This window comes from Mus musculus, chromosome 16, assembly GCF_000001635.26.
Source record: "Mus musculus strain C57BL/6J chromosome 16, GRCm38.p6 C57BL/6J".
Classification (NCBI taxonomy): domain Eukaryota; kingdom Metazoa; phylum Chordata; class Mammalia; order Rodentia; family Muridae; genus Mus; species Mus musculus.
The window spans coordinates 34843335-34870869 of NC_000082.6; the positions used below are offsets into that span (position 1 = coordinate 34843335).

General features: G+C 46.8%; 1 protein-coding gene across 4 annotated transcripts in view; it reads left to right on the forward strand.

Annotated features, from left to right (window-relative positions):
- Nucleotides 1-27535, forward strand: part of Mylk (myosin, light polypeptide kinase) — a 257238-nt gene that overhangs the window by 98136 nt on the left and 131567 nt on the right. For all 4 annotated transcript variants that reach the window (XM_006521702.1, XM_017316849.2, NM_139300.3 and 1 more), the window contains exon 3: nt 17230-17437. In XM_006521702.1, the coding sequence (XP_006521765.1) occupies nt 17230-17437 (208 nt within the window). The remainder of the gene's footprint in view (nt 1-17229; nt 17438-27535) is intronic.

Genomic DNA, 27535 nt, shown 5'->3' on the forward strand with positions numbered 1-27535 from the left:
GAGCCCATATCTTTGAGATCAGCCTTGGCAACATAGCCAACACCCTTCTGCCCCAAGTCTTTCCACTTTTTTTTTAATTTGGAGAGAATGTCATATATGTATATAATAAAATATGATCACACCTACCTCTCCCTCCTTTTTCTTAAGAAAAGAAAACACATCAAAACTTCTTCACTTCTGTCTTTCAATGGTATTGAGAATTGGCAATTTCTCCTCTCTCTCTCTTACTCTTCCCCCTCCCTCCTCTCTTTGAACCCCTACTTTCTCTTTGAGACTGTCTCACTCTGCATCCCAGTCCTGCCTTGGTCTCTGAGTACCCGGATTACAGGTGTAGGCCACCACATCTAGCTCGCCAGTGTCTTGATGGGTTTCACAGGTAAGCACAGCCTCACGCTTTGAAACAGGCAAGGTTTGTTAGCTGTGCGTTTACAAGAATCATATGCCACAACGGAACCACTGAAGGAGAAACACTGAGGCAGTGAGATTCTAGCAGTGTGACCTGATTTGAGAAATCAACACAGGTATTTTTGCAGTGACACCTACACCAAGATCCATAGATCAGAGAGCGAGGCATCAGACAACCATCTATTCAGTCTAGCCAGGGTTTCCTGGCCCTGCTGGGGACTGGGAGAACTTCAAAATCGGTGTGATGCCTGGTCCCTTATAAAACTCAGTTTTGTATTGACCTGTGTCCAGTATAGTAGAGTAAATAAAAGCATAATCTGTGTGGCTGGCATAAGTGTTTCTTCTTGGATGGTCACAAGGTGTTCTGTTTTTTTTTTTTTTCCTTTTTAAAAAAACACCTCGTGTTTCCAGTAAAATCATCCAAATATCCTTGGTTCCAGTATTTTGATGTTGAAACATTTGTAACTCCAACCCCTTCTTGCACCTGGAGGCAACCCATAAATCTCTCATCAAATAATATGCCCTGTTGGTTTTTTTTTTTAATGGAAAATATGGTCCTGTGCTTGCTGTAGGCAGAGAAGTATGGAAGGTGATGTCATAGCAAATCATTGATCTGGATTGTCTAAGCCAGGCCTGATTGAAAGCAGTCTGACTATGATCAAGGCACACTGTTTTTTTAAAGATGTGATCATTATAGGGAATGGTGTGCATGCTGAAGACCAGAGAGAGCAGAGAACATCAGGCCATCTCAAGAGAGCAGTGGCTGCTGGGCAGTGGTGGTACACACCTTTAATCCATCACTTGGGAGGCAAAAGCAGGCAGATGCCTGTGAGTTCGAGACCATCCTGGTCTATAGAGCTAGTTCCAGGACAGTCAAGGATACACAGAGAAACCATATTGAGGGACAGAGACAGAGACAAAGAGACAGACAGAGAGACAGGGAGAGAATGGTTCTGTGCTTGCTGTTGGAGAGAGAGAGAGAGAGAGAGAGAGAGAGAGAGAGAGAGAGAGAGAGAACAATGGGCAAATGACATGCAGAAAGGGTACACTGGTAGTTTGAATGAGACATTGTCCGTAATAGGCTCAGGCTTTTGATCACTTGGTCCCTGATTGGTGGCCCTGTTTGGAGAGATTATGGGGAGTCACACTGTGATGGAGGAAGTGAGTGTATCATGGGGCTCTGAGAGTTTGAAGCCTCACTCTGTATCCAGTGTGCCCCCTGCCTTGTGTTTGCTGTTGAAGATGTGTTCTCTCGGCTTCCTGCTCTGTTGCCATGGTACTCCTGCCATGAGCTGAAATGCGTCTCAATAGTAAGAGGGGAAATCTGATGTATGACATACCGATACAAACTAAGACTCGTGAGCATCCCCTTTTGTAGGTGTTAGGGGCCTTGGCAAAGGAGGAAGATTGGGTGTTATTTGGGTCAGGACGGTCCTCCATCACTGAGTGCTTCTTAAGGGAACCCAATGGAACAGTCAAAACTGACAGTTTTTTGTCTTCATCTCATCTCATGCATGGCTTGCATTTATCTTAGTGGGGTAGACCCTGCAGGTGCAGCAAACTCAGATCCAAAGAACTGAGGGTAACAGCAGCATTTGGTTTCTTTCTGCCCAGAAAAAGAAAGGAGTAGATACCAGCCTTGGAAATGGGACCCTGGCCTAGACCCAGTGCTAAGCTTCTGAGATAGAAGTGGCTCTGGAATAGGCTGTGCCACTGTGGGGAAGAGGCTCCAGGGCTCCAGGTATGGCCGTTCCTTCTAAGCCACAGGATGGCTTGGTTCCCCTTAATCTCTGAAGCATGAGTTCCCCCTTTGATTATCGTAGCTGGTCTTTGCTGCTTTGTGGGTCCTTCTCCCCCCTTTAGCCTGTCCCCCAGTTTCATCCCTAACTCTAGATAGGATAGAAAGGATGGAGGGGAAAGAGAGAGAAAGATCCCCAAATCTATTTTCTTTTCTTTTGTTTCTTCTTTAATCACAGCTACTAACAAACCACAGCCAGGCTCCCTTAACAACCAACAACCATCACCCTACCACTTCTCAGGGCCCTAGCATTTATATACCCTCTGAAAAGTCCCCAGAATTCCAAAGGTCACACAATCAAAGGAATTACCTGCAGCTAGAAAAACCCTGTTTCTGCTAGAGCAGGAGACAGATCGTCGGTCTGCTGCTGTGGACAGTCCAAAGCAACCCACATCCCACACCTGGGATTCAAACGAAAGCACCTTCTTATAATAATTCTTCATTTTCTAAAGAAACCAGAAGGCCAGAATTCTCAAAAATCTCCGCACACATGATGTTGTGCTGGTACTGTCTGAGTGGCAAGGCTCCTGGGTAGGCTGTTGCTGGAATGCAGAGCTTTTGTTAGTCTTTTAGGGGTCTAGGTGCTCTTTGAGAAGCCAAAGGGCAAGGCGGTGGGGGAATCTAACCTGCTTTCGGCTAAAGTGTCTCCCTGGGGTATAGCAAATAGGTTTGTACATCAGCCCAGGCTGCCTTCAAACTCGCTGTGTTTCTAAGGATGACTTAGAGCGGATTCTACCGCACCCTCCTGTATGCTGAGATCATGGGCACGCACCACCGCTCCTGGTTTCCACAGTGCTGGAGACTGAATGTAGGATATCATGTATGCTACACCCCCAAGCCCTGAAGCAGTATTTTTAGCCACAGAAAATGTAAACTAAGCCACCTTCGCAGGTGTCACCAGTATCTGTCCCAAGGTTGGTACCAGGGATCCAACTTCCTTATAAATTGCTTTCCTGCCAGTTTTCCTTCATTCATCCACGAAACTTACCCCTCCCCCATTCTTCCTCAGCTCCTCAAACTGTTGGTAACTGTTGTATGTACTTGGTTTTTGTTTATTTGTGATACTAGGAACAAAACCCAGGCCCCCTGCCCAAGCTGAGCATGTACTTGCACCACCGAGCCAGCCCCAGTCGTATATTTGTTTTCAAGGGCCTGTTAGGACTCCAGAAGTTCTGCAGCTAGAACTCTCTAAGAAGGGTGGCCCAAACCCTCACCTATACAGAAGCCACTCGTGTCTGCAGGATCCTCCATCTAGAGTAGGAAGTGTGGCTTCCATCTAACAGTGGCATGTACAGGTCCTTAAGACCCGAACGGGAAGATAGAAACGCAGCCTTTAGCAAGCTGCCTCTGCAGCCTCTGAGAAGAGACACTTTTCAGGACTGAGCTGCAAAGCTCCTGCCACAAGTGCCCGTGTGTGAAGAGTCTCTCAGCTAGAGGTTGGCCAAAAGGAAAACAGGTGCCCCAGATCCTGTGCCCGAGTTTTGGGGAGGGCAAGGTACCCAGCCTTCCAGACAGTGCCTGTTGTGGCTGCTGATGGGAGGGCTGACTCCTCTGGGGATGGCAATGCTCAGAGCCAGCTCACTGGGCCCCAGCCCCCAACAGTGCTCTCCCCCCCCCCCCCGCCCCCATCACATAGTTGAAGGGGACCTTGGCGGGAGGGGGACAGGGAGGAGGGCAGAAAGGAAAGTTTGAGTTTTGTTTTTCTCTAAATAAATGGGCAGCTTTCCCCTCCGTTTTTCCAGATGCTTCTTGAGAAAAGATTTCAATGGCTTGGACCGAGAAGCCTAAATCTGCTTTAAATGAGTGCTTGGAACGAGGACTCACCCTTTTGGTGTCCTGAGTGAGCCACCAACAAACTGAGAGAACCACCCCAGTCACTTTCTCACCATAGGCCCTGGTTTGAGGGTTGTTGGTATTTGTTACTTCTTTTTCCTAGGTCCCCCTGGGCCCTGCCCTAAAATTCCTGAACAACAGTTTATGAGGGGGCTGTGCCTGTGGCACTGTGTCAGCAAGAGCAATACACGGGCTTATGGAGAACGGGTTGCAAAAAGTAGAGCATCCCTGAGGCTGGGCTGGGCTCCCTTGAATCCACCTGGGTTCACCATTCTCCTTCCCAGGGCAGGGCTGCTGAGCACACGGGATGAAACAGGCACAGCAGTCAGAGTCCCCTGTCACCTTCTGCAAACTTGAACTCCTCTTCTTCCAAAGCCTCAGCTGCCACCCCTGGTCCTGTCATTTCCTGTTCCCAGGCAGCAGACGCTGTATCAGAGGACTGCCTGAGGATTCAGGTTTAGCTCACAGCCACACTTCCTTGAACCTCCCTGACCCTGCCTCCACCCTCAGGAAGCTTCTGCAGCTTGCTCTCCAGACTTCCGGAACAACACTAACTGCACAAGGTGTACCAGGGTGGCCTCCCAGAGAAGGCTTGTGGGGCAGAGGAAGGCAAATAAAGAAAGGCCAAGTTGGGTCTGAGAAAGTTCACTGGAAAGTTCTAAAACAGAAGTGATTCGGGTCTAATTTCTATACTAGATACATTGTAACATTTGGCAAAAGTGACACAATCTGCAGCGTCTTGAAATGATAGAGTCTAGGTCTTGATCCGGTTCACTTTCTCCACCAGGGAAAGCATTAAAGCAAGAAAACCCTGAAGCGCCACAGACAATCAGCAGTTGAAGGGAGGCCTTTACTGGGGATGAGGAAACACACACACACACACACACACACACACACACGCACGCACGCACGCACGCACGCACGTACACACGCAGTACACAGAGAGAAAGACCCTCTGTGTAGCCAAGGAGGCACCCGGGAAAATACCATCTTTTCTCCAGACCTAGGGGCTTTAAAGCCTCTGAAGTGTTTTCCTCCCTGAGTTAGGACTGGTCAGTTTGAAGAAAGCTGGGATGGTTGATCGGCCCACAAGGCAGGTGAAAAACTTTGTAGCAGGCCTTGAACCTGTTGAGCCAGTCCGTCAGCAAGCAAGAGCCTGTGATGGGAGACAAAGCCCACGAGGCTGTTGGTTTGGTTTTGTTTTGAGCTGCAAGATTTCTCAAGTCAGGAGGGTGAGGCAGAAGCTGACCATCTTGGAAATTCACCACCTTTATTCCCCAGCCATTGCCCTTCTTCCTGTCTGTTTGCCTATCAGGGCATCTGCCTCACGCCCAGTCTCTCAGCATCACACCTGGCTTGGTCTGTTTGCCTGCTGATAGGTGTATATAGCATAGAACTTACAGTTTTATCCATTTAAGTATACAGTTCAGTCACATAAATGCAGTCTGCTAGCCCAAGGGCATCCCACTGGCCTGCTCTCAGGGACCTGGCAACTGCCACCAGGTATGCCAGGCATGTGCTGCAGATAAAAGGCCTCCAGCCACCCCAGATTTCTCTCTCTCTCTGCCTTCCCTCCTCTCCCTCCCTCCTTTCTCCTGTATCTCTCTCTCTTCCCCCTCTCTCTCCCTTCCCCCTTCTCTCTCCCTCCCTCTCTCTCTCCCTCCATCTCGTTCCCTGTCTCTCCTCTCCCGTGCCTTCTCTCTGTTTCCCTGTCCACCTGTCTGTCTACATATCTGCCTCTCTCTCTCTCCTTCATGTCCCCACTCCAAGACTTGCAAGACTCCCACTCCCCCTTCTCCCAACAAGCCTCTTACACCAGATCTGTTGCGTGGCGTGTTTTCTCAGGCGCACACCTTGGCGTGGGCCCACCAAAGATCCCTGACTCTTCCATCGCATTTTGATCCTGTCAGCATCACACAGTATGTGGCCACCATCAGCATCCATCTCCAGAACTGTTTTTGCCTCATAAAACTGAAACTGTGGACTTATTAAACAACTTTCTTCTCCTTTTTCTTTCTTTCCTTAATTAAAATGGTATTCTTTTCTCATACAATATATCCTGACCACAGGCCACAGTTCCCTCCCTCCACTCCTCCCAGCTCCTCGCCCCCACCCCCAGATCTACTCACTTCGTTTCCCTTCAGAAAAGAACAGGCCTCCAAGAGACAGCAACCGAACACGGCAAAACAGGATACGATAACACACGGCAAAAACCCTCATATCGAGGTGGGACAAAACAACCCAATAGGAAGAAAAAGTCTTGAGAGCAGGCGAAAGAGTCAGAGGTACACCTGCTCTCATTGTTAGGAGTCCCACAAAAACAGCTAGCTCACAGCCATAGCATATACACAGAGGACCTTGTGTGGACCCATACAGACCTCATGCTTGCCACTTCAGTCTCTGTGAGCTCATATGATCCCCACTTAGTTGAGTCAGTGGACCGTGTCCTCCTGGTATCTTCCGTCCACTCTGACTCCTTCCAGCCCCTTTTCGGAGGGGTTCCTGGAGCTTCAAGGAGAGGGACCCAAATGGAGACCTCCCATCTAGAATCTCCCATTTAGACTCTGTCTTCACATAATGTATGGCGATAGGTCTCTTCACTCGCACCCATGCCCTGCTGGAGGAAGCCTCTCTGATAACGACTGGATAAGGCAGCCATCTCTTAGTATAGCAGAATATCATTAGGAATTAGGACTTTTTTCTTTTTGGCCAGTTTGGTTTTATCCTAGGTCTCTGACTATCAATTCTCTGGTTTCTGGCTATCCAGGCAGGCTAAGCTTAATGACTCAAGACCTCACGTGTGTGAGGGCCTAAGACAAATCAAACGCAGAGGAAGCAGAAGGCATTGCCTGGTGTTGGGGGAAAGTGGAGCGAAGAAATTGATGTTGATATCTTCGGCTGCCATGGGCTCTCTCTCAGGGTGTGAACCTCAAGTTAAACTAGACGTTGGTTGGCCACTCCCACTAGTTCTGTGCTACCATTGCCTCAGCACATCCTGCGAGCAGGACAGACTGTAGGTCTAGGGTTTTGTGGCTGGGTCAGTGTCCAGGTTTGTCTTTCTGTAGCCTGCAGAGTACCCTCTCACACCAAAGAGACCAGAACGTAGGGGTGAAGGCCCTATGCAGGCACCAGCTCAACCTCTCTGTGTTCAATGAGCTGTAGATATTGTCCTTGGCAATGGGGCCTGACTATCAGTTTTCAGAGAGGACCTTCTGTCCTAGCATCAGCCTGAATTGTTTAGAGATCTCCATGGACCTCCCCCTCAGCCAACGATTCAACCCAATACAACCTATCTCATCACCGGAAGCTTTGCCTGGCTACAAAAGATGGCCGGTGCAGACTCTGTCTCCTCCTTACTAAGAGTCCTCACTAGGGTCATCCTCATAGAGTCCGGAAAGTTTCCACTGCACTAGATTGCCACGGTGCCCCCAAATGCCTCCAACTTCAGCTGTCTTCTCTCCCACCATCCCTTCTCCCTGCCCTCTCCAACATGATGCTCATGGGCTGCAAAGATGGCTCAGCCACTAAAGGCTAGCTAGACTCCAGCTGAAGATATAAACACCAATTTCTTAGCTCCCCTTCCCCCCAACACCAGGCAATGCTGTTCTGCTCCTGTGCGTTTGATTTGTCTTAGGCCCTCGCACACATGAGGTCTTGAGTCATTAAGCTTTGCAGTGACTGTCCATTTTCACTCGCTATAATGTCTTCAGGCTAACCCATGTTGTAGCATGTGTCTGAATTCTCTTTTTTATGGATGAAAATCTTTGCTTCCCCGGTTATCTATTGATAGATACTTGAGTTGCTTTCTCTATTTTGAATGTTATTATAAGTATGGGCATAAATTGACGTCCTTACTTCCAGTTTTCTTGAGTATTTATCCCAAAGTGGAATTACTGGCTCATATCATAATTTTAGGTTTCAATTTTTTTAGATTTATTTTATTTTATGTGTATGAGTGTTTCATCTACATGTATGTTTATGTGCCCGGAGAGTTCAGAAGAGGGTGTCAGATCCCTGGAACTGGAGTTACAGACAGTTGTGAGTTGCATGTCTTCGCTGGGGATGAACTTGGGTCCACTACCAGAGCAACAAGTGCCCTTAACCACTGAGCCATCTCCCTGAGTCCTGTGTCCCCAGATCTACTGGTTGAAGAATGATGATGGTCTCTGTGTGGTTCAGAGAGCAGCTCTCTGCTCCACCCATCCCTTGTGCCAGTGGTGTACATCCCTTTCTCTGGACTCACCATGACTGGTTAGAAAGGCAGATTTGTTAGCCCAGATACTTCCTTCCCAACCCTTGCCTGTGGCCATTCAAATTCCAGTGTAGCACTAGTCAGTGAAGCAGAAAGTCAAGATACTCCCTATCTCAAAATGGCATTGTGGTATTCCGCAAAGGGAATTATGGTGTGGTAAAATGACAGGTCGGATATTTGTTTTCAAATGTGCTTTGCCATGCTACATAAAAAAATAATGGTCACTTTTTAAATTTGGTTTCATTGTTTAGATAAAAATAACAAACTACTTCACCCAGAACAACAAAAAAAATGTTCTTAGTTAAAGTGTTAGGTTTTTGCCTAATTAAGAGTCCAAACCCACATACTGAGGCACACCCTCCCAATGACAAAATAAACCAAAACAACAACAAAAGAAAAACCATACACCAACTCTCTGGACCTACAGGACAGCTCAGCAGGTAACTAACTGTCTTGCTGACAAGCCTGGCAATTTGGGTTCAATCCTCAGGACCCACATGGTGGAAGAACTGACCAACCACCACTTGCCCACCATGACATGAGTCTAGCCACACACATGCACATACACAAGGATTTTTTAAAAAAGTATAAATTCTCTAAGTTGGTGATAAAAATATGAGTTGTAACTGAGAATAGTGGTTCATGCTTTAATCTCAGAAGGAGGCAGAGGCACGTGGGTCTTTGTGAGTTCTAGTTCAGTCTGGTCTATGTATAAAGGCCAGGGCTATTGAGACTGGCTGGGGCACATAGAGGTACCCTGTCTTAAAGAAAAACAAAAAACTCACATACACACACACACACATGAGCTTTTTACATGGGGCACACTTAAGCTCACAAGTGTTTGTAATTCTTATAGCAAAAGTAGTTTCATACTATTAGAACTCTGGGGTTGTATATGAATTCTAGGATAACTTATGAAGAATTACTGACATTGAAGAAGAGAGGGTGGATGCAAAATCTTGGAATCTGTTAATGAGATGTTTCACATGTGCCATCTGATTGGATCCTATACTCTCTGGTGGAAATGGATTCCAACATCTTACAGATGGGTAGACTGAGGGCTAAGGAAGCTAAGCTGCTTGCCCACAGTCAGGCAGCTGGTGATTAATGCAGCCTGAACCTACATACCATGCGCTGGGTCACACCGTAGTCTGGTGGGTCTGATTCCAGAGCCTACATGTCTTCCTGAATTAGTAGGGATTCTTGTTTATGGGTGACAGACACCAGTCCTAGAGTGGTTCAGCAGGGGAGATGTTTCATATTGCTTCCTATAACTGAGTATATCCAAAGCTACCACAGTTCCACCCAGCTGTCACTTCATTGCTGCTTTTCACTGTATACATGAGTTCTCGTATTTAAACTTGGTTCTTCCTTCCATCAGGAAAGTGAGAGGTAGGGGAGGGAGTGGGAGAGAGTGGCTTCAGACCATTTCAGGTTCAGCCTGGTCAGTTTTGGTCTCCTGAGGTTCAGAAGTGCAATTGCCGGGGGCCGGGGGCGGGGGGGGGGGAAGCACAAACCGGCTGGCTTTGATTGTATGTGTGCCCAATGTTTGAAACCAAGCCTTTTGGCCATATTGGCTTCCCCTCTAGACTCCCCGGCAGTCAGGAGAGAAAATGCCCCTAAGAAGGGACATGCTGCTGACCCTGGAAAGGTGGGCAGAAGAGCCTTCTTTTGGCAGAAGACCAAAGCCAAACCACACCAAAGCCTTGGTTTCTTTAACGTCTTGAGCGCTGCGTGCTTCTTGCTAATATTTCCTATGACTGAGAACCTCTCCCAAATTGGTAGCAGAAGTTTGAGAGCCACCACAGAACACTGACATCCCGGGCCTGCCTTGTCAGCTAAAGACACCACCATTGGAACCCCCGTGGCAACAGGAAGTAAGGCCAGAACCACAACTTACACAGGAGAGCTCACCCCCACCCATCCTCAAAAGGGCTGAAATTCAGTCAGACTGTTTGTTATATAAAAGCGTGGCTTAGAGGACACTAAGGATTATCAGCATCGAGGTTTCCTCTGTACACTTTACCACCTGGATCTATGCTGGGCATTTTCAAGGATGTAGATGTATCATTAAACAAGAATTAGGAAGTTAAGCTTGTTGACAAAAAGGAGTCTAAAGGGACTGCAGTGTGACCCAAAGCCTCTAACCTATATGTTGCCTTGGGTTGTCAAAGAAAGGGAGAGGCTTGGTGGCACACGCCTTTGATCCCAGCACTCAGGAGGCAGAGGCAGGTGGATCTCTGAGCTCCTCCTGGCCAGCCTGGTCTTCAAAGTGAGTTCCAGGACAGCAAGGGCTACATAGAGAAAGAGAAAGGAGTCCTTAGACTTGTGGGCTCAGAGGTGCGGGAATGCCTGTGTCCTGGCTCACAAGACAAAAAAAAAAAAAATCCAGGACATGAAAGTGGCAGAGTACCGGGACTTGAAACACGTGTCCCTGGAGATCTACTCGGCATCCGTGGATGCAGATAAAGGAGCATTGCCTTCTGATGGTGTTCACGGAAAGGCTTCCATCCTGGTTGGGTGGGGATGGAAGAATCCCCAGTGGAACGCGTCCTAATTGCTGTTGTCAGCAGCTGTGATCTCTTCCTGATACATTCCCGGTTCATCTGGGGCTTTGGACTGCAAGGGGATTATCCTCAGCCCTAATTAAGCTCCTGCCTGACGTGGGGTGGATGCCAGCTGCTGACACAGACTTGGGCCCTGAAGCTTGGTCATGCCTTGCCCTTCACCCTTCACTCCTCACCCTCCTAATACACCCACAAGGTTGGACTCACAGAATCTGGTCTGATTTGTGGGGAGGTGATGCTTTGTTACCTGGGAGCTTATCCTCAGATGGAGAACCCAGGACTCCCACCAAGAACAGAGTCTTCTTCCACCAATTCTGCAACGCCATTGCCTTTATTTGTTATTATATTATATATGTATTATTAAAAAAAACTTTTGTTTCTAAGCCAGGATCTCACCTGGTACCCAAGTTGTGAGCCTCCTGCCTCAGTGCTGGAATTATAGGCATGGATCATCATGCCCAGCTTTATGCCCTATTCTCCAGTTATCACCAGCTCTGTTCTAGTCTCTGACCACAGCATACTTCATGTGTTAGAAACATGGGTTCTTAGACCTGGTGGCACAGACATATAATCCTAGTTACTTGGGAGTCTGGGCCAGGAAGAGTACAAGTTCAAGGCCTTCTTAGGCTACAGAGTTGAGTTCGAGGGCCATCTTGGCAATTAGGTGAGACCTTGATTTGTCAAAATAATAAAGGAGTGGAGATAGAGATGTCTTTGTAAGAGAATGAGGAGCTCAGAGCACAGAGCCACAGGCAGAAAAGAAGCCATATTGGAAAACATGTTCTGTTTTGAACATGACGAAAATTCCCATGGAAAAGACTCTCCGTGTGGCTCGTCCTCTGGCCTCAGTCTTCTCCAGCATCCATCAGTCACTGCCTACTGATAACCCTAGTGAGCCTGGCTCATGACTCCATCTTTACTTATTTGTTTTTTTGTTTGTTTGTTTGTTTGTTTTTCCTTTCTGTGTGCATCTTCGTGGCCCCTAGCATCCTGCCGGGCGGTCTGTTTCCCTTTGGCCAATGTGCAATCCTGGCTCCTCTCCTTTTGGGCTTCCTCCATCCCAGATTGGGCAAAACCTCAGTTCTTTCGTCTTGCCTAGTCCTGGCTGACAGTCAGACTGCTGCAGCTGTGCCCTGCAGCTGTAAGGGCTCCCACTGTATGCACAGGGCCAGGCCCTGCCAGGATCAGAAGACCCACAGAGCCTCATCATCTTTGCAAAATCATCCCCCACGCCCCCCCCCTTTTTTTGCTTTGCATGAAGTTCAGAGAAGGCAGATGTGTGGCTTAGAGTCTGGGAGGGTCTGTGCAGTAAGAAATATTGCCACCGCACTGGGTGGGAAGGTCTGCCCTAAGCAATGAGGAATAGGTTGAGAGCCCCCGACGTGTTAGGAGAGACCTAAGAGTCTGATGTCCTAGAGCATGGTCCTCTTCAGTTACTGACTGACTTCCAAGATTATATCAGGTTTGAGCTGTGACACGAGGCAGGTAGCAGTGCCCAGCAGCAGCTCTTTCCTCCCCCACCAGCCGCACTCTCAGGAGCCCCATTTTCTTTAAAGGCCTTTTGAGGCCATAACGGTTTTTTAAGGACATTTTATGGAGCAGGAACACAGTCTTACTATTTAAAATTATTATAGGGATTATGAGCCTGCAATATCTTTATTTTTATGACAGTTGTTGGTTATGCCCCTGATTTATTTGATACTGGGCTCCTGTTCAAGAACACAACCTCCAATTAAATGTGGTTACTGTGGCAAAAATATGATTCCTCCTCAAAATGACCCTCTTTGGGGCTGGGTCCAAAAACTCATTATGGTGAAAAGTGAGGGCAGCCTCTTTGCATTCATGAGCATTCCTCCGACAGTCACTTGCTTTTCCCATATGAGGAATTAGAGGGTAGCCAGGCTGTGGGTTGGGCCTAAAGGAAAATGGAGGTGAGAGGAAAGAGCTTCCTCCAAGAACTAAGTGGGTCACCAGTTAAAACCATGCTTTAGAGACAGAAGAAACCCTGGATACATAAAGAGTAATTTTCTCTTCTATGATAGGAAGGAATAACAGCCCAGAGGGGCCAAGAAGCCTGGCCAGACCCAGGCACTGAGGTCTGGCTGTCATACTGCTCTCTCTTCTCCACCCTAATTTCCCTAGGATGTCATGAGCTCTCATGGCTCTGATCCTGCCCTGCTCTGAATACAAGAAGATAACCCGTGACTCCCTTCTTGCATGACCCATCTTTTGTGAACCCTTTGGAGCCTTTTAAAACTGAGAATCAGACATTGCTTTAAGAGATGGAGTGTTCTACTGGAATAGGCATTCCTCACCATTTTGGGTTAACTTAAATTAGGAATTTACCGTGAGGTCTGAAGACAACCTCTGAAACCAGAGACCAGAACTGTGGTCCTAAACATGCCACTTTATCTGCTATGTGGGTTGCCTGGCAAACCCATTCCTCTACTCTTTCTCTAGTAGTGCACTTGGCATCATGGCTGCCATCAAGGTCCCCATCCCAGGGTAGCTGTCGAGGGAACTCTTCCTGGGAAGACATAAACCAGGTCACCAAACAGGCACACAGGAGAGCACCAACAATCAACCAAAGTACGACTCCATCCAGCCCAGCTTGGAGAACCAATGAGTTTATTGGCTTAATTACAGAGCATGGGTTAGGAGTCACTCACAGGAGCATAGGTGAGCCTAAAGCAATCATACCATCACAAACTATCACACCAGCCTAGATGAAATCTTCCCCATAGCTGCATAGACACAGTCCCCTTCAGTGAACCTTTGACAGTCCGTGCACTCTCAAGACCACCAGGCTACGTGCAGCTAGGAATGAAGTACATACAGATTGCTTGGAGGCTCAATAAGGAGCTGCTGTGATCTCGGCTGAGGGTCCAATGACCCCACTCCCTCTTTTCTATGAGGGGGGCTATCAACAATAAATAAGCCAGGCTTCGGGAATCTCTTGCAGTTGGTCACAGATGTTCCAGTGAAGACGACAGCTGTGGTGCTCGGATGAGAGTATTCTCCAACCTGAGATCCCTCCCTCATAGTGCCGAGAGTCAGGCTTCTCTGAGAACTAGACATGTGTGGGTGTTCATCAGCCTCTGGATAGAAGATCCTAGCCACTGAAATCCCACCAGTCGCTTCTTAATTAAAGGCTGTTCATAGATCCCAAGAATGTGAACCAAGACTTCCCACCTTCTCTACTTGGACCCCAGCATAGTGAACAGGCAGTGATAAAAGCAACATCCTGAAACCTCTCTAACATCTTTACTGATGTTAGAGAGCACTTGATGAGCTCTCACAGTGGTAGGCGACACGTTCACCTTGCAGATCATTCAGACCTTGGGACTCAGCAAGTTCACAGAGGCCCCGCCTTTGCTTTAGATCCGGGAGCTATGAAAGCCTTGTTTGTACACTTTGACTTTCTTAACTAATGCCAGGTTCAGCATACTTAGAACGCGTTGAATAGTTATTCTAATAAGGCATTTCAGAAGTAACTTTGGAATATGTGTAGACAATGAGGAGAATAGAGAAAAAGACCAGGAGAGCATGTCCCTGAGATCTGGACCACTTTCAGTGTACCCAGTTAAACATTGATACCCCCAGCGGCCTGCTGCAGGGGGCCACCGTGCAGGCTGCTGGAATGTCTGGAAGTCGTAGGTGCTGTTAATCATTTCTCTCCTCCTGCTTGCAGGGCTGAGCCTCTATGCTCTGAGGTTGACAGGAAGCCTGGGATCATCTTCAGGAAGGTGGGCTAGCTCTGCCTTACAGAGTTCTGGAGAAGAGAAATGTGGTTTGGAATTCTCATATGAGCAGCCACACAAGAGCTCCCTTGCTTGGTCTCTGAAAACCTGAGGAGACTGTTTTAACAGGATACATGCTGTCTGGTGCTTCTTTGTATGAGTGTGTGACAAAATTAAAGCCATAGGATGACAAGATTTTATATGGGATCATGATACGGGCCATCTTTAAATGCACATAATGGTTATTTGTGTAGCTCTTTTATTCAAAAATAATAATAAATGAGTGGCTATATATCCATTAGAGAAGCATGAATGGAAGAAGTACATTTATATTTTCTTCTGTTTAACAAAGACTAAGTGTGTGACATTTCTAGAAATATCACACGTGAACGGTTTACTAAAAAGGAACGAGAGAGAGTCCCATATCAGTACTGGCCCAGAGACGTGCATGGTCACACTCAGTTTTCTGTAACAATAGTGAAGGTTCGTATACCCAGGTGGATATACTCACCTTCACTCTGTCAACCTAAGGTAGGAAATAGTTGCTGTGGTAGGACCATAGCGGCTTCAGGCATTGCTGACAAGTTTTGGAGGAGACAACTGAAGCATTTCTTTGTGGGTAATTTGTCTCTGTCATGAGTCTGATTTAGATTTTTACAGGAAGGAGCTTTTTTGTTTGTTTATGGGAATTACAAATAAGATGAGTAACACTGACTTGGTGTTTGGGGCTTTTTCTTCTCCATTCAATCCTGACTCTACATTAGCAGGGCTGGAGAGGCCGGTCATGTAAGATTTATAAACTGCTGCTGAAGGGATGATTGTATGAATTAATCAAAGGATTGTTGTTGGCTTTGGGCTTTTTAACTGCGACTCAAAGCTTCCTTCCTTAGGAACAAAAATCTACATCTTAGATACTCAGACTTGGGTCTGAAGATGCTGGGACCGGAAGAGCTGAGGAGACTTGACCACGTGCAGGCCGTGATGAGGTTGGGGTGGGTCCCCAACATCACAGAAAGTAAAGGACAACTCCTGCTGCTAAAAACACTGCGCCCCTTCTTTAGTGTGCTAGGGAAGGAAGAGCATGTGGGTCCCAGCAGTTCAAACACACAAAACCCCTGATAGCCGTATATCATCGCTACCTGACCTTGTGAGGAAGAGGGAGAGCTATAGAGTATATGTGTGTTGGGACGGGGAGGGCTAGGCTGCAGATTTTAGTTTCATTTCTCCAGAAGCCATCCTTTCTTGCCTTGGACTGGCTGCCTGGATAAAAGCTGTGCCTGCAATCTTTTCTAACAAAAGCAGGTTCCTCCTAAGGAGGCTCCCATACTGTGCTTGTGTGTTTCCCAATGCACAAATTTACCTATTCTGCGGCCTCAGTGAAATGGGTTAAGCCCTGCTCCTCTGAGGACAGGTCCACCTTGAGGGGCCATTGAGTCCCAGGTGTTCAAGGGCACTTACAGAATTTTCATATCTGGAACTCAAGCAGAATTTTTATAAATTTTATATTCTCTCTCTCTCTCTCTCTCTCTCTCTCTCTCTCTCGTGTTGTGTGTGTGTGTGTGTGTGTGTGTGTGTGTGTGTGTGTGTGTGTGTGTATGAGATTCATATGTGAACAGAGGTGCTTAAAGAGTCAAGAACAAGGCCTTGGATCCCCAAAGGTAGCATTACAGGAGGTAATGGCCTTCCTGACATGGCTGGGAACCAAATTTGTGTTCTCTACAAGAACAATTCATGTTTCTAACTGCTGAGTCATCTTTCTAACCCCTCAATGGGAATTCTTTTTTTTTATTTTTTTATTTTTTGGTTTTTCGAGACAGGGTTTCTCTGTGTAGTCCTGGCTGTCCTGGAACTCACTCTGTAGACCAGGCTGGCCTCGAACTCAGAAATCCACCTGCCTCTGCTTCCCAAGTGCTGGGATTAAAGGTGTACACCACCACACCTGGCTACTCAATGGGAATTCTTAGATTGGGGTTTTCTCTGCCTCTCTCTCTCTCTCTCTCTCTCTCTCTCTCTCTCTCTCTCTCTCTCGATAGCTTTACTCTCTGAATAAGATTCTCTGAAGCTTGGATGTGTCAAGGACTTGGAAAAGTAGTGAACATCTGGGAGCACTCACAGACACCCTTAAGTATTGCTAGAGGCAGAGAGCTGGTGCAGAGCTCAAAGTGCCACAGGAGGCATTTGTAAGGGGGCATCCTTTCCAGAAGCCACAGGAAAGCTGCAGAGAGAAACAGGTTGGAATTCATCTTAATGCATCTTCATGACTTATTGTCAAAATATAAGAAAGTATTACTTTCCCAGCATGTAGTCAATATAGTTTAATATTGAGGGTTTTGGTGCTTGTTTTTGTTTTTGGTGAAGAGGGATTCGTACAGAGCCTCACTTGGCCCAAGGTTGAATTTTCCGTGTAGCTGAAGATCGGTCACCTTGAGCCCCCGATCTTCCTGTCCACCTCCCAAGGTCTGCAGTCACAAGTGTGTGTCACAGGGCTCAAATTACTGAGGTCTTTTTTTTTCCTTTTTTCCTTTTTTTTGTGACCCAGTGTGTAATGCACAGAAAGTGTGAACTCTGAACTCTACTACACATCGTAGTGAGTGCGTATGAAACAGAAGTCCTTACGGTTTCTTTTCCTTGTAGGTCCGGGGCTACCCAGAGCCCCAGGTGACATGGCACAGAAAAGGGCAAGCCATCACCAATGGTGGCCGCTTCCTGCTGGACTGTGGAGTGCGGGGGACTTTTAGTCTTGTCATCCACACTGTCCGCGAGGAGGACAAGGGCAAATACACCTGTGAAGCTAGCAATGGCAGTGGCGCCCGCCAGGTGACCGTGGAGCTGACTGTGGAAGGTGAGTCCCATGGGGCACTGCTGCAGGAGCTGAGCTGCCAGCTCCAGAGTCTCCTGCTGCACTTCAGCCCTCTCTCAAAGATGGAGGGACTTAGAAGAGAAGCCGCACCCTGTTTGAGGCTTTGGACCGTCCTGACTCATATTCCAGCTTTGGCATGACTCACATCACACCAAGAGTACAAACAGACCTTACATAGGGATGCATGGCCCATCCCCCACCCTCCTCACCTGTCACCCCACTGTGGCCAAGCCTTGCCACATTTGACAAGACCTCGGGATTTCACCCTGTCACTTGCCCAAAGAAGAGCTCTTGCCTTGGCCCTTCACTTAGCTCACACTCATGTGAGCTTCAGGCCTCTGCTCAAGGATCCCCAACTTAAAGAACCCCCTTTTAACCCCTCAGCTTTCAACTCCCCTTCCTGTAAATGCTCTCACAGTTTTCCTCTAAGGCTTGCCACCCTCTCACCCATTGCACAGGCTCTGAGACATAGGGTCACCATCTTGTCTATTACTATTTCTTAAGCATCTGGAATGTTCTCTGCACAGGTGAATACCAAATGTTTGGGAAATGACTAGAAAGGACTTAATCATCGTTAGCATTGCCATGAAGTAATAGTGCTTACTATAAAAAATATTTAACAGAAAAAAAGTTTATTAATTAATACATGGTCAGTTGTCTCCCCCCCCCCCACTTCTGTGATTAAAATAATTTACTAACTTTCAAGCATCTGGGAGACACATTTGACTATAAATAATACCAGGGTTTGTCACTGGTGCATCTTCCTGGCAGGCTGAAGCTGCTCTGATGGGTTCAGGCCACTGACAGAGACTCAGGGTCTGATGTCTGGAAAGAGAAGGGGTCAGCCAACCCCTCGGATGTAAGCATGCTTTCCCAGACCCTTCTAGGCCTTTCTGGGAGCTGATAAGCAAGGTAGACAGACTTGCTCCTTCTTTATTTGTTGTTTTGTTTGTGTGTTTGTTTGTTTTTAGAAGACTGTACTCCTAATCTCATTTGCAAGAGACCCTGTGAGCAATATAGATAGCCAGTTAAGGCCGCCTTGGAAAGTTCTAGAAGGGATTCGGTGCACTTGGGACAGTGGCCACTCCGTGACCCCTTTTCCCTGTTTCCCCACACAGTTGCAGGCACACAAGTTCTGCTGAGCAGAGTGTACATAGTTTGGATGCTTTCCTCAAATTCTTTAACTAAGCGACTCAGTCATTTAGTGACCTTCAAGTGCCTGTGGCAGGAGCGTTCTGGACACAGGGTGGCTTCTGGTCAGAGGTCTCAGGATAAGCTTCCCAGGAGTCATTCTGATGTGGTGCGCTCTCTGTACTAACTGATCACACAGCCTAAACTTGGAATATTGAGGCCCTTGAACAAAAATTACCCTGCTTCCTTTTCTGATTTCCTGTTTGGAGCTGAGAGTGGAGAGGTGCTGAGTTATGAGTCACGGTCCAAAGTCCTGATCCCAACATTTGCCAACATAGTGTGAGACGCGAAACCTCTGAACCTTGGCTTCTGCAGAAAACGGATGTGAATTCCAAGCTTTGCAGCCTGGCTTGGCCCTTATTCTCTATGATCCATATTAAGGAAGACTGGGGTGTGTTGGGAATGCAGGGAAATTATATAAACCAGACATACTCAGGTGTGGTGGTTGCTGCATGCCTTTCATCTCAGCACTCAGGAGGCAGACACAGATAGATCTCTGAGTTCAAGGCTAGCCTGGTCTACATAAAACTGAGATAACTTGTGAACTTTCTCCTTGGTTCCTACTGTTCAGGAAGTTGTATCTGATGGCTCAATCCAGAGAGAACATTTTCATGTCAGAAGCAAGGAGGTGGGACAACTATAGAAGAGCAAGATAAGGTTCACGTTCCTCCTCTTTTGGTGGGTTTTAATTGGGATAAATTGGCTCAGGCATTTAAGATGTGTTGTGCTTCTAACTACGGGAAAATGGTCTCATGCCTGCAGCCTCTCTCTGTGTGAATGGGCCTGCGTGCATCCCACTTCTGTTTGAGCTGATGTGTTTGGGGCCACCTTAAGCCCCATAGGCCTAGATGATGTATTCATCATCCATTACCATGGAGATGCTGTCAACTCCGCGCCATGTTAGCATCGACATTCACAAAGCGACTCCAGCAGCCAGCCCACTGGCCTCCTGTGCAGCTCTGGGCTGGGCATCCCACTGTGTTCATCCCTGAACAGAACAGAGGTCCTGGGATGAAACGTTTGACTGAGAGGTGGAAACTTTTAACCTTTAGAGGCAGGGTTGTGCAGTGAGTGGAGTCAGATGCCCTGGTTGAGTTTTAGCTCTGTTGCTTTTACAAGTGTGAGCACATGGCCTTCCTGAGACTTCCTTTCCTTTAAGGCAGAGGGCGACACACAGAGTGGTGCATGGATCAGCCCAGCCCCTGGCCATCAGGAAGTGGTGCCCAGTGGTTTTCTTGAGCGGCAACTAACATCCTTAGAATACTTACAGAGGGAAGTCCGTGAGAAAGAAGGCTTTCTTGCCCAACTTCTAGTTTGGCAATTAGAGCCAAGAAGCGTAAGAACAGGTGCCTCGGGACAGGACCACACAGGTACCCAAGCCCCACACCGGGGAAGCAGCCATGCTCTAAGCACCTCTAAGTTAGTGAAGTTTAGGGCAGAGCAAAATCCTGAGGGAGCTTCCTCCCTAGTACAGGGGCTGCAGGCTGTTCTCCAGGGTCACTATCCAGTAGTGACGTAACATGAGCTGTACATGTGACCTTAGGTTTGCTAGAGCCACATTTTTAAAGTTAGGTGTCTTCATTAGGGTTTCATTGCTATGAAGAGACACCGTGATCAAGGCAACTTCTATAAAGAAAAAAACATTTAATTGGTGCTGGCTTATAGATTCAGAGATTTAGTCCTTTATCATCATAGCAGGAAGCATGGCAGCATCCAGGCAGACATAGTGCTGGAGAAGACAAGAGTTCTACATATCGATCTGGGGGCAGCCAGGAGAGGACTCTTCCACATCAGGAGGAGACTGAGCATAGGAGTCTCAAAGCCCACCTACGAAGTGACACACCTCCTCCAACAAGGCCTCACTCCTAATAGTGCCACTCCCTGTGGCCAACCATTCAAACCATCACATTAGGTGAGATTAATTTTAACAAAATGTTTTATTTAACTCAGAATTTTATTTAATCCAGAATTCGATCATCTCAGTGTATAATCAACATAAACATGATAAGTATCCCCTCCATATGACGAAGAGTCTCTCTCAGCAGAGTTACAGGTTGGATTAGTCGAATGTAAGCACCCGTGCCTCCCTGGGGAATCTTGTTGACACACCTGTGTTGATTGCAAGGTCTGGTCCACAGCCTGAATAGCTGAAGTTCAGCCACCCCCGGGTGTCAACAGGCCACACTTGGAGGAATTCAACTCACATGGAGGAGGCTAGAGTCAGGCATGGTGGTGTGCACCTGTAATCCCAGCACGTGGTAGACCACGGCAGGAGGATTAAGTGCAAGGCTAGCTTAGGCTATATATCAAGATCCTAACTCAAAAACAATCACCTGCAGGGCTTCTGGAAGCACTAGCTGACCTGGAGCAGCCTGCCCCTCTGTCTTCTTCCAGCCCCTCCATAATCTCCTCTTCCCCCAGTCCCTGACCCCTAGTGTCTTAATCAGGGTTTCTATTCCTGCACAAACATCATGACCAAGAAACAAGTTGGGGAGGAAAGGGTTTACTCAGCTTACACTTCCACATGGCAGTTCATCACCAAAGGAAGTCAGGACTGGAACTCAAGCAGGTCAGGAAGCAGGAGCTGATGCAGAGGCCATGGAGGGATGTTACTTACTGGCTTGCTTCCTCTGCCTTGCTCAGCTTGCTTCCTTATAGAAATCAAGACTACCAGCCCATGGATGGCACCATCCACAATGGGCTCTCCCACCCTTTATCACTAATTGAGAAAATGCCTTACAGCTGGATCTCATGAAGGCATTTCCTCACTTAAAGCTCCTTTCTCTGTGATCCAGCTTGTGTCAAGTTGACACAAGACCAACCAGTACACCTAGTAATACTGAGGCTGCTGCTCTCTGCACATCCCTGTACCTTCAGGTTTCTGGAGTTCAATTTACACACACACATATGCTCGTGCACTCTCCCATGATGCATATGAATGCAGTGCTCACAGAAGACAGAACAGTCCCTGGATCAGATTCCCGGAGTTACCGCTGTTGAGCCACTTGGCGTGGGTGCTAGGAAGCTCTGCAAGAGCAGTGTGTGAGCTCGTAGCCACCGAGCCTTCTACTCAGCCTGGGACCTCCTTTTTTCTCCCATCTCTTTAGTCCTCCACCTCTTTCTCCTTTCCGTAACCATGGACCTTCGTGGACTTTGCCTTTCCAGTTGCTCATAATCCTATCTGCTCTTTCATTTATTATGCATTGTTGAAAACCTAGACCTTATACTGTGCATAAGGAGCAAGAGAACTACCCTTAAGACACTGACTTTCTTAATAATGTATGTATATATCAAATGGGGGCTTTATAGACTGGGTTACAGGATGCACTGCAGGTAGGCCAGCAGTGGCTAGCTCATGCTGAAGTTTAGGAAAGGCTAAGACTTCTGTGGTTATTCAATCCAGGAGGCTCATGTCTCAGCATTCCCATTCTGATGCTGGAGTCCTTGCAGGATGCTGAGGGCTGCTGGTCTTCAGTCCCTGGTGGAAATCCCCACGAAGCCAGCAAGGAATGCTGCAGCAACAGAACAGTGGAAGCATCCTGTGTGGGCAGGGGAAGCAGGCAAAAGCAGTTTCCTTCTTCCATGTCCTTTATCTTGGCTGCCACTAGAAGATGCTGCCCGGAAGTAGGGTGGGGCTTCCTGCTTCAGATAATACAGTTAAGAATACCCCCTCACAGGGATGCCCAGCTCTTCGGTTTTAGTCGATTCAAGATGCAGGCAAGTTGACAACCAAGATCAGTTATCACAGATTCCTTCCTTTTTTCCAAGTGTTTTATTAGTCTTTATTAGACCACCATCTTTCAAGACGTATTCCCCAATGAGTTGCTTATTGATGCAATGAATCTGGGTTTCTGTTTAAAATGCCTTTCCTGTCTGTGTGCCGTCTTTGCTGGTGGATGGCCCCAAGCTGGCACCTGCACAGGAGGTGGCAAAGTGACTACTACAACATCACACCAAACGAGCAGTGCCTCCACATTAGAGAAGCATCATCTCTGATGGCTTCCCAGTAATTGGTGAGATTGGCGCTTTCTGACATATGTTTGCAAGAGAATGCTGCCACAGCGGGAGGCTCTAGAGAGATAAACTAAGATGGAGTCTTGGCTCCTAGAAGACGAGTCTAAAAGAGATGTTTCCTCTCTCCTAAGTATCAACAACTTCTCTATGGAGCAGTTGCGGATGATAATTAAGAAATCACTTGCTGGAGCTGGAGAGGTGACTCGGTGGCTAAGAGCACTGCCTGAATCCATTCCTCTGTTGAGGGACATCTGGGTTCTTTCCAGCTTCTGGCTATTATAAATAAGGCTGCTATGAACAGAATGGAGCATGTGTCCTTCTTACCAGTTGGAACATCTTTTGGATATATGCCCAGGAGAGGTATTGCTGGATCCTCCGGTAGTACTATGTCCAATTGTCTGAGGAACCACCAGACTGATTTCCAGAGTGGTTGTACAAGCTTGCAATCCCACCATCAATGGAGGAATGTTCCTCTTTCTCCACATCCTTGCCAGCATCTGCTGTCACCTGAGTGAATGAATACAGAAAATGTGGTACATTTACACAATGGAGTACTATTCATCTATTAAAAAGAATGAATTTATGAAATTCCTAGGCAAATGGATGGACCTGGAGGGCATCATGCTGAGTGAGGTAACCCAATCACAAAAGAACTCACATGATATGTACTCACTGATAAGTGGATATTAGTCCAGAAACTTAGAATACCCAAGATACAAGATACAATTTGCAAAACACATGAAACTCAAGAAGAACCAAAACCAAAATGTGGACACTTTGCCCCTTCTTAGAATTGGGAACAAAACACCCATGGAAGGAGTTACAGAGACAAAGTTTGGAGCTGAGACGAAAGGATGGACCATCTTGAGACTGCCATACCCAGCGATCCATCCCATAATCAGCCTCCAAATGCTGACACCATTGCATACACTAGCAAGATTTTGCTGAAAGGACCCAAATATAGCTGTCTCTTGTGATGCTATGCCGGGGCCTAGCAAACACAGAAGTGGATGCTCACGGTCAACTATTGGATGGATCACAGTGCCCCCAATGGAGGAGCTAGAGAAAGTACCCAAGGAGCTAAAGGGGTCTGCAACCCTATAGGTGGAACAACAATATGAACTAACCAGTGCCCCCCCCCCCCCCGGAGCTCATGTCTCTAGCTGCATATGTATCAGAAGATGGCCTAGTTGGCCATCATTGGAAAGCGAGGCCCCCTTGGTCTTGCAAACTTTATATGGCTCAGTACAGGGGAACGCCAGGGCCAATAAGTGGGAGTGAGTTGATAGGGGAGTGGGGGGGGGAGGGTATGGGGGACTTTTGGGATAGCATTGGAAATGTAAATGAAGAAAATACCTAATTAAAAAAAAAAAAAAAAGAGCACTGCCTGTTCTTCCAGACAGATCTGAACCCCCTTGTGGTCTCCTAGGGTACTGCATACATAGGCATGCATGCAAAACACCCATCCATGTAAATAATAATCATTTAAAATTTTTGTTCAAAGAAATCACTTGCAGGAACTATTTAGCTAGTCCCCTTCCTGTATAAGCCTCATGCCCTTACTCCTAAGCTCCTTGCCCATCCATGGATGACTAGGAAATACGTTTTCCTCCAAACAGTGTGTATTCTATTTCAATCCCCTGAGGAAGAATTGTTCAGTGTTTCAATTTTTTAGAGCCTCATACAGAATCCTTGAAGTTTCTGGATCCATGGATGACTTTGGCCTCCATGGAGGAATGTATGCACTAGTAAGCATCACAGCGTAGGAGCAGTGTGTGTGTGTGTGTGTGTGTGTGTGTGTGTATGTGTGTGTGTTCCAGCAAAAAGTGCACTATATTAAGTATGGAAGAGACTGAACAGATACAATACAATACAATACAATACAATACAATACAATACAATACAATACAATTCACAATAGGGAAGAGATTGTACAGGGAAAAATTCCATTTGTACCACAACAGGAATCCCTTGGCAGAGGTACTTTAATATTTATAGTTAAGACCTGCACAGGACCATGAAGATTTGAAACTGACAGGTGACAATCTATATATTCTTTTAAAGTAGAACAGCTGGGCAACCTCAGCCATCCTCAAATACCCCCCATCCCTACATCAGGTGTCACCAGGCCCTGTTATGTCATCTCCTACACAGTTCTTTCCTTTCCATTCCCAGTGGCACTGTCTGGGTCCTAGCTGCTATCATGATCACCCGCCTGTCACAAAAAAGAATTCCCAATGGTCACCTTCTCTATCTTGTCCTCACTCCAGAGTCCACACCACTATCTAAAATACCTATAAAAATGTATACCCGATGTTATCACCCTCTCCCTTTTAATCCTCCCATGAGTCGATGTCAGCAAGGCCCCATGGGTGTGGCTTGGCTCTTGTTTTTCTCCCCGGTTCACAGACCTAGTTCTCTCGGTGCCTAGAACTTTCTCATGGAGAACCCCAACCAGGCTGCATCTCTCCCCTTTGCTCCAGAGATCCCGCTCTGCTTTTGACCTCAGCAGCCTTCCCTTCCCACCCTTGGGAGCCAGTTAAGTGCTTTCACAAGCTCTCAGGAGCAGGCCACAAGAGACAGGTAGAGTGCTTAAAAGAGAGCAGAAGGGACGGGACCCTCTTCCTGCAAAAGCCCCCACACAGAGCACCCCACCACCCTCTACCTCCACTCATCCCTCCCCCCTTCTTAAGCATCAAGTGTGATCATCCGCCAGTAGACTGGATCCCAGCCATTTCGCCATCACTAAAGCCCCGGTTCCAAGTAGGAACAGCACCATATACTGCAGGGGAGAGGGAATGACATTCACATGGCCCCTCTTCTCTTCCCTGTGGTCAGGGAAGCTTTCGGACATTTAGTGGGATAGTACCAGGCCAAAGTATATGCTCCATGGTAAGGGTCGTCCCCCTCTTCCTTACAGCCTTGCTAGAACAGTGCTTCATAAATGTTCAAGCCAGTGATTCTGTGGTTCTCAGTAACACCCAGAAGTTTTTAAGTTGTGAAAACTAGCTAAATAATTTAAGAAATGGCCAGGATAAAGAGAGAAGTCTTGAAGTTATAACTTAAAAATTATCGTAGAGTTTGCTTTGTGCACATTTTTTTACTAAGTGAAATGCAGCATTTGTACATATAAGTGTTGTGTGTTTACAAACATCCCATGTAGATCAGGGAAACCTGAAACTTGATGGGGTGGGAACCAAGAGTATTAAATTAGGGAGACATGCGACATATGCCTGCCTCACTGTTGTTGTTGTTGGTGGTGGTGGTGGTCTCCTCCCTTGTCTTTAAAAGTTGGGGAGCTCTGATGGATTTGTGATCTGGAAGGTGATGTAGTGCGGTTAGCTGGAGTTACAGCTGTGGTGTGTGCTCCCTCCATTGCTCGTCACCTTTCTTTCTTCTACACCCTCACAGAGGGTGCATTGCAAGGCATGATGGGAATTTAAGGCATAGATAAAGTTTCTAGAGTAACTTTGTATTACTTCGGTCTGTAGCAAAACAGAATTATTCTGACATCACACTTGCGGGTGTTTCCTCTCTGTGTGATCGTCCCTTAACTTACCTGGCTGTGTCACCTTTTAAGGCTATTTATGTTTTTTTTTAAATATAATATGCATGTTCTTTTATCCTAAAACAATTTTATTTTCATATCCACCTTACTCCCCCTTTTCCTGTACTGCTCGATAGTATAAATTTTGCTCATTCATTTTTAAAATCCAAGCATGCTTGACAAGTTCTGCAAGCATCTGATCACCTCATTATCCTTCAGTGTGTTTCAGCAGAACAATTACACACTGCGATACAGAGGATTACGGTCTACTTTCTGTGCCACCTTGCTTTAATTAAGGCTTTACATGGATTTCTGAGACCATATACATGGCCAATTAGCTGTGAACTTCAATCCAAGGTGGCCCCAGGCATGACTAAACACATCTTATGAAAGTGGGATTTATTCTAACAAATCGGAGAAGTGCTATTTTAAGCCTTCTATAAGAAACACTGAAGATGGCTTAAGTAGGATGACTCTTTCTGGTTCACCTGGAACAGCCAGGGTTGGCTCTTGTTGCCCTGGCATGAGTATGAACCATATCTGTTTCAGTGCTAGGGGTCCTGTTTGCGTGATGGATGGCCACGTTGCCACACGCTTTGGGGAGCTTCTCTTCTCCCTGCCAACGCAACTACATCACTCACTTTTAAATCAGTGTTCTGTTTCTGTTCACTCTTCTTACGTTTTGAGGAAAAGCACAAGGTTCCTGTCAGTCCCTCCTCTGTTGAACTTTCCTCTCCTGAGACCCACCGCCATTGTCTTTACCTTGTCCATTAAACAGATGAGTGGCTACATCCCTTCAGTGTGTTGTCCTCACAAAGTGGACCAGTCTCCACCAGTTCTCTTCATCTCCTCCCCCATTTCCGGCATGCTACCTTAATCTCATTCCCACTTATTTTTCCATCACTGGCTTACAGTTCTACCAGATTTTTGTACTTTTGCAGGGCTAGTTTCGCCTTATCTGACTATTTACAACTTGAATTCCCTCCGACTCTCAAATAAATGCTGTTAGTTATCTTAGTCCAGATTCCCTTTGTTCTGTTGTAAGCTCTCTGGTACTAACTCATACTGATGTGAACATTCCTCAGCTCCACGTTCAGCCAACCACCTTTGTGCATTGCCCCTGAATGATGCCGTATATCAATCACCCTTGCTCTGGCAGAGAAGGCCCTGCAAGCAGCATTCTTTGTTTTTCTATGGGAAATGCCATCGTTTTTTACTCGTTGTGTGTTTCAAGGAATTTCTGCCTGTGGACTAAGATATTTAGCTCCTAAGGATTTTTTAAAATTCTCAATCTAATGTTTTTCAATGTGGTAAGAAAAGCATATGAC